Source organism: Heterodontus francisci, chromosome 41, assembly GCF_036365525.1.
Source record: "Heterodontus francisci isolate sHetFra1 chromosome 41, sHetFra1.hap1, whole genome shotgun sequence".
In the NCBI taxonomy this organism is placed as follows: Eukaryota; Metazoa; Chordata; class Chondrichthyes; order Heterodontiformes; family Heterodontidae; genus Heterodontus; species Heterodontus francisci.
The window spans coordinates 28,080,398-28,087,785 of NC_090411.1; the positions used below are offsets into that span (position 1 = coordinate 28,080,398).

Genomic DNA, 7,388 nt, shown 5'->3' on the forward strand with positions numbered 1-7,388 from the left:
AATATTGGCATGGAGAGAAGATTGGCTAGCTCACAGGAAACAGAGAGTAAAGGTGGTGGAAGCAGAGTTTTGAATATTTTTAAGACAGAGGTAGATAGATTCTTGATAAACAAGGGGGTGAAAGGTTATCAGCGGTAGGCGAGAATGTGGAGTCGTGGTTACAATCAGTTCAGCCATGATCTTATTGAATGGCAGAGCAGGCTCGAGGGGCTAAGTGGCCTGCTCCTAATTCCTATGTTTGTATATTATAAAGGCCATCTTTTCTCTTCATTTCACTTTTGATTTGTTTATTAATTCACTCAGACCTGTTAACTCTGAGCCTGCTGGTTCTGGGGCATGTATTTATCCTTCATGCCTTTAAAGGAATTTCACTTGTCCTTCACTGATGTGTTGTCGAACAAAATGCCCCTCCCCCCATGCACCCAATAAATCTGCTTAAGTCGTCCCCTCATTTGTTTGAAATTAGCCCTTTTAAAGTTATATAGCTAATGGCTACAGATAGTGACACCACTAGTCCCGGCTAGACTGAAGATGATTGGGTAATGCCCCCTGTCAGTCACTGCTCTAAGTAACTGTGATTGATCTTAAGCACGTCATTTGTATAATGGACTATTCTCCACTCACTGCATTTTGTTCGAGAAACATCCTGCCTTCATCAGGAGGCTTTGCTGTAGTTCCAGTCGTGAGCTCTAGTTCATAGAGGCTCTGTTTAAATAAACTCTGCTAAATAAATAGACTGTTTGTTGTAGTGCGATGTTTAAGACTTTGTTTGTTGTTTAATTAGACTCTGTTTGCTGTTTGTTGAATAAATAGACGTTATTCACTATAAAATAGACTCTGTTTGCTGTTAGCTCCACCCCACCAAAAGCTCATTGGTTGACACAATGGTGGCAATATTCACTTTGATATCTAACTCCTGGTATTTGGTATTTCTGAATTACGTCATGATATCTTGGTTGCTCTTACGTGCACTCCCCCCACCCCTGCCAGAGGACAGTATCAGAATAGCATTGCCGGAATCAATAGCCATGGGGACTGTGGTGGAACCGATCTTTATTTGAAAAAGAGAAGTTGGGAAGATACTCTGAACATGAAACGGCTCCTTCCCCTGGACAGCCTGCAATTTAATGTATCCTTTCCTTCCTGCTTCAGGCCCTGGTGTTTCCCAGAATGCTCCATGATTGGCTGTTCCAGGAAGAGTACAGGTTGTCCTGCAAAGCGTCTCTCAGACTCCACGGTGGCGCGTTACTCAGTAGGTTGCGAGTCACAAATTAAAACGCTAAATTAAGAAATTACCTTTCACCCTTGCATGAGCTTTCTGTTCCTGTTGATTTGTGCTCTAGTGGGGAGAGTCCAGAACAAGGTGTCGTAACCTTAACATTAGAGCCAGGCTGTTAAGGAGTGGTGTCAGGAAGCAATTCTTCATAAAACAGGGGAGTGGGAAACTGGAACTCTCTCTCTCAGAAAAGCTGAGGCTGGGGGTCAACTGAAAATTTCAAAACTGAGATTGACTTTTTGTGTCAGACAAGGATATTAAGGATTATGGAACTAAGGCCATGATTTAATTGAATGGTGGAACAGACTAGTGGGGGGTATGGGTGTGGGGGGAGTGTTGAATGGCCATCTCCTGTTCCCATGTTCTTAATTAACTAAGTTCGAGGTGGGGGTGAGCGATGTTACAGAGGTGGAAGGAGGTGGTCATCGTAATGGATAGGATATAGGGTCGGAAGCCTCGCTCTGGGTCAAAGAGGATGAGGAGATTATGAAGAATCTGGTTCAGCCAGAATCTATGATGGAAATGCCTGGCTATTAGGCCCAAGCTCATCCACAGTGCACTGTCAACTCATTTGAATTATTAACATTAGCTTCGGCCATCTGTTTGCAGCAGGCCTAATGGGAATTGTCAACAGCTCAAATTTAGAGAGATGTGGAATATTAAAGGTAAGTGGCTGTTTGTGGGGAGAACTTTAGAACTAAATATTTATCAGTCTTTACAGGGTCTGGGGGATAGGGTGAAACAGATGGCAGACAAAAACACAGTGAAAAAGCCAATGTGGACACGTGCCAGCATCGGACCTCCTGTTTGATGACTGGAAATTGGACATGCTACACGCGGTGGCTGCCCCATGCTCTAACCCTGAACATGAGTCTGTCTCTAGCTGACCTCTTATCTCCCCTCATGTCTTCTCCAACCTCATCTTCTCCAATGAAACGTTGTGCCAAACTGCTGCCCGCCCAGCTGACGTGACAGCTCCTGTATATGTCCAGTGCACACAAGGCAAAAGGGGGAACTAGGTAACCCTGCCTGGACTATACGACCCCACCTGTACCTCAATTTACGTTGACACATATGTAGGGGACAAAATTGGACCTTGTTTCCCAGGCACAAAATGGGGGCAAAATGGGTCCAATTTTGTCCTGTGACCCAAGGGCTCTGAAATACTCAGGCGATATTCAGAAGTCCTTGGCTGCTGCCTTAAACTGGCATAAGGTCCCTTGTATATGCTAATGAGGGGCTGAATGCCTATTTAAGGATCCCTCTGGGAAATGGGTGAAAATCTGGGTGGAGTTTGTACTGCACAAGCTCCTTAGCAGGCCTAACTTGAGGAACTTTTTCTTTACTTACCTGACTATGGAGTCAGGAAGAGAAGGGATACTCCTTTAGGCTGGATGTTAATACTATGGGCTGCTGCAGCCCCCCACCCCCATAACCCCTTCATTCATCCGCGCTCCACCATCGCCACCTCCTGCACCCACCCACCCCCAGTCCCCACCATCCCAGGATGTACCTGTCCCTGAGCAGGCTAATGTTGCTTTGGGCCTATTGGGCAAGCTGTATCAGTATGGCTAATTACCAGCCACAATTTGCCCATTTTGGATGATCCTTGGACCGTACTCTTCAGGTGTGCCTTGCAGTCATGCCACTGGCTTCACGCCCATAGCCAGGTGCTAACCAGTTTCCCCCCCATATTGTACACGGGTAAATAGGCTCATATCTATTATATATATCCACAATCCATGATTAACCCTTATGATTAAATAGCACATGTGGAAAAATAAAATGGAACTGGTGACAAAAGTTAGGGTCAAAGCTTTCAAAAAGTTGGGATCAAATGTTTGCCACCTCTCAACTATTTGTAGTTGATCATTGGTCTCAGTTGTTGCCCATTTGTACCAGGTAACAGGAGACAATTCACTCCAGCCCAGTACTGCGTGGCTATGTGTGCCTCAGTGTTGACTGTTCTATATGTACAGTGCACATTGCATGAAAGGCAGATTATTATCTGAATGGTGATAGATTGGGTGTCCTTGTACACCAGTCGCTGAAAGCAAGCATTCAGGTGCAGCAAGCAGTTAGGAAGGCGAATGGTATGTTGGCCTTCATTGCAAGAGGATTTGAGTACAGGAGCAAGGATGTCTTACTGCAGTTATACAGGGCCTTGATGAGACCACATCTGGAGTATTGTGGGCAGTTTTGGTCTCCTTATCTGAGGAAGGATGTTCTTGCCATGGAGGAAGTGCAAAGAAGATTTGCTAGGCTAATTCCTGGGATGATAGGATTGACGTATGAGGAGAGATTGGGTTGACTAGGCCTATTTTGCTAGAGTTTAGAAGAATGAGAGGGGATCTCCTAGAAACCTATAAAGTTCCAACGGGACTAAACAGGCTAGATGCAGGAAGACATTTCCGATGGCTGAAGAGTCGAGAACCAGGGGTCACAGACTCAGGATACGGGGTATGCCATTTAGAGCTGAGATGAGGAGAAATGTCTTCACTCAGAGGGTGGGGAACCTGTGGAATTCTCTCCGCAGAAGGCAGTGGAGGCCAAGTCATTAAATATATTCAAGAAGGAGATAGATATATTTCTTAATGCCGGAGGGATCAAGGGATATGGGGAGAAAACAGAGTAACTGAATTAGACGATCAGCCATGATCTTTTTTGAATGGCAGAGCGGGCCCAAAGGGCCGAATGGCCAACTCCTGCTCTTATTTTTCTATGTTTCTATGAAAGGGAACAACTTGACATGTTAGAGTTTGTGTGTCCTAATTTTGGCTCCTGTACCCATCACCCCTGTGGTCTTCCACAGAATTGGCTCCTGGTCCATCAACACTGCGATTTCAAAACTCTCATCCTTGTGTTCAAATCCCTCCATGGCCTCACCCCCTCCCTAACTCTGTAACCTCCTCCAGCCTTACACCCTGCAGAGAAACTTCCTCCAAGCTCTGGCCTCCTGTGCAGCCCCCACACCCTTAACCCCACCATTGGCAGACGTGCCTTTGGTCGTCTAGGCCCTACACTCTGGAATTACCTCCCTCTAGGCCACTAACTAGTGGGAAAGATGTAGAGGGGCAAATTTGCAAGGAAATTACAGAGAGGTGCTAGAATTGTAGAGTGGTTAAAATGGGGGGACTTTATCCAAATCTAGACTGGGATAGTGATAGTGTAAAAGGCAGAGAGGGGCAAGAGTTGCTAGAGTGTGTTCAGGAGAATTTTCTACAGCAGTATTTTCCAGTCCAATGAGAAAGGAGGCACTGCTAGACCTGGTTCTTGGGAATGAAGTGGGCCAAGCAGATCAAGTGTCAATAGGGGAGCATTTAGGGACAGTGATCATTGTTTCATAAGGTTTAGGTTAACTATGGAAAAGGATAAAGAACAATCCAGAGTAGGAATAATGAATTGGGAGAAAGCCAACTTAACGGAATAAGAATGGACCTGACCCAGATAAGTTGGAAGCAAAGGTTGGCAGGAAAAATGGCTCCTTCTTTGGCTTGGCGTCGATTTTATTTTCTGATTGCTACGTTAAAGACGCTATACAAATGCAAGATATTGTTGTAATTCATGCGCAGGGCACAAAAAGGAAAGGGCACAATTTATTCCTATCTAGTGCTGCATGGCTTTAGCATATTATTTCATCTTTGCTCCTCTGCATGTCAAGTACATGTAGAATAAAAGGAGACATTATGTCGGTTGTGCCTGTCTCAGTGTTGCTATGTCTCCTAGCTTCCTTTTGGTGCGCTTCTAAAATATAACTAAACTGTTTCTTTTTTGAGTAAAGGTATTTCTCTGATCCTATGGAATGCCTTTTACACGTCCGAGAAAGCAATTATTCGATGGACACTCCTGTTGGAGACCTGCTACTTTGCTGTGGAATTCCTAGGTATGTAAATTCGAGCACTCATACTTTGGTGCAATGTAGTGTCCTAGGATTCTGCTTAGAGCAAGGGCAGTTTGTCCAGTAAGAGGGAAAAATTGCGTCTGCCGCAGACCAATATTGTTAATGTAGGTTTCCCCCCATCAATGTTGACCTGAGCAAATCCAGGCTGACACTCCCAATGTGGTACCTAGGGAGTGCTGCACTGTCAAAGGTGCCGTCCCATCTCTCCGATGAGATGTTAAACTGAGGACCCGTCTTCTGTCTCAGGTGGATGTAAAAGATGCCATGACCACTATTTGAAGAAGAGCACGGGAGTTCTCTCCAGTGCCCTGGGTCAATATTTATCCCTCAATGAATATCATTCTCTGGTCATTATCACTTTGCTGTTCGTGGGATCTAGCTGTGTGCAAATTGGCTGCCATCTTTCCTACAATAAAACACTTCAAAAAAGTACTTCATTGGTTGTAAAGTACTTTGGGCCACCTTGAGGTTGTGAAAGGTGCTATAGAAATGCAAGACAGGGCCTCAGTTTAAGGTCTCCTCCAAAAGACACCACCTCCGGCAGTACAGCACTCCCTCTGTACCGCACTGGAGTGTCAGCCTGGATTTTGTGCGCAAACCTCTGGAGTAGGACAAGAACCTACAATGTTCTGTCTCCAAGGTGAGGATGGTACCTGCTGATCATGGCTGATCCCTTACAAAGCATTAAACCAAGAAAAGAAGTGTTTGGTGTGGAACGTGAGACAACGTTCATCGGGCAGCTTTAGCAATGGTCGGCAATTAAACTCTACTTGTTACAGATCTGCTGTGGGCCCATGTGAATTTTAGGGAATCCTTTAACGCTTAACTCTCTCTCTTCCTTTACAGTGACGCTGGCTGCAGATGTAGATCAAGGCCTGTTTTCCCAGCATGCAGCAGTCTTGCTCTTAGGTTATGCAATATTTGGGATCCTTTCACTTTTCTATTACTTACAAGTTGGACGGAAACCCAAGAAAATCTAACACATCGCCCAACAGTGATGAGAGACACTTACCCAGGGCTTTCAGTCTGCAAATCCAAACAAATTAAATAAAGAGGCCCAAACGCCCCACCCCCCACCCCCACCCTGTGCCATCCACTTCCCACTGAGGTGGCAGATGTTTGCGTTGGAGAATGGGGCACTTTCCAATCTCGGGCACCCAGCACTCCGCCTAGATGCGGAGTGAAGTTCAATCCCCACCTGGGGTGAAGCCCTACTTAGAGTTGCCCACTCTGGTTGGAGGTGTTCCTGGAGGTATGATGGTTGATCACGTGATGACAGCAAACGTTAACGCATCTATCCAATGAGGGTTCGGTCCTCTGAAGTTGAGTATTTTTGTTTGTGGCTTCGCGCCAGCAGCCATTGTGCGAGAAGCTCCAAGAACGAGGGAGCCACCCATGAGCAGGCAAAGAGGGGAAACTGAGGGAAGGAAGAGGGGGAATATAAAGATGGGAGCAAACTTGTTTCCATAAGTAACCAATACTAACTCACTGAAATTGCGGTAATTTCTATCACTTTTTTAAAAACAAGTTGCACTCAAAGATAACCAGAATCACTGATAGTTGGAACAGTTCAGAGTTTCTCACCACATGGAGAATTCCTGATCATTGTGGGAGGGGCTGAGCAGAGGTTCACTCTTTGTCCCATCAAAGATATGGGGTGGGTGGGTATATACAATGAAAAAAAGGACAGCGAGCTTCATACAGGGTGTAACCACACTTGCTGAGAGAATGTGGTTTTCAGTTTAAGTTGCAATTGATGGTTTGATTTTAAAAAAAGTTGCCATATTCGGAAATCCTGCTGCAGTGCCAGGTGGCAGTCAGATATTACTGTCTCTTTCTGTCTGGGTTTGTATTCTGTACCAGTGTCTAATTCAATAAAGGTTGACTTGTAACAAATAGGTTCTTGAGTCTTTGAATTTAAACTCACCATTACCCATAGTGAACATCACCTATATTGACAATCTTCATATAGTGACCGTCTTGTACACTGACCATTCTCATACAACTTATTTGAAATGTTAACATGTGCAGACTGACTAAAGATGTTAACTCTGAATGCGGAAACTACATGGAGGAAACTCTGACATCCAAATACTGATATCTCGGATTTGGAATTTGCCTTTTGGGTCACGACCCCACTGTTGGGGTCAACTGGGGTTCGTGACCCCACACTATGTTGGGAGCAGTCACCTGCGAGTGATTTTTCCTGAA

General features: G+C 45.1%; 1 protein-coding gene across 1 annotated transcript in view; it reads left to right on the top strand.

Moving 5' to 3' along the window:
* Window positions 1-7,073, top strand: part of LOC137353395 (tumor protein p53-inducible protein 11-like) — a 117,725-nt gene extending 110,652 nt beyond the window's left edge. The window contains exons 6-8 of the mRNA XM_068019630.1: window positions 1,153-1,252; window positions 5,058-5,159; window positions 6,024-7,073. Coding sequence (XP_067875731.1) covers window positions 1,153-1,252; window positions 5,058-5,159; window positions 6,024-6,157 — 336 coding nt within the window. The 3' untranslated portion in view covers window positions 6,158-7,073. The remainder of the gene's footprint in view (window positions 1-1,152; window positions 1,253-5,057; window positions 5,160-6,023) is intronic.
* Window positions 7,074-7,388: the final 315 nt, after the last annotated feature.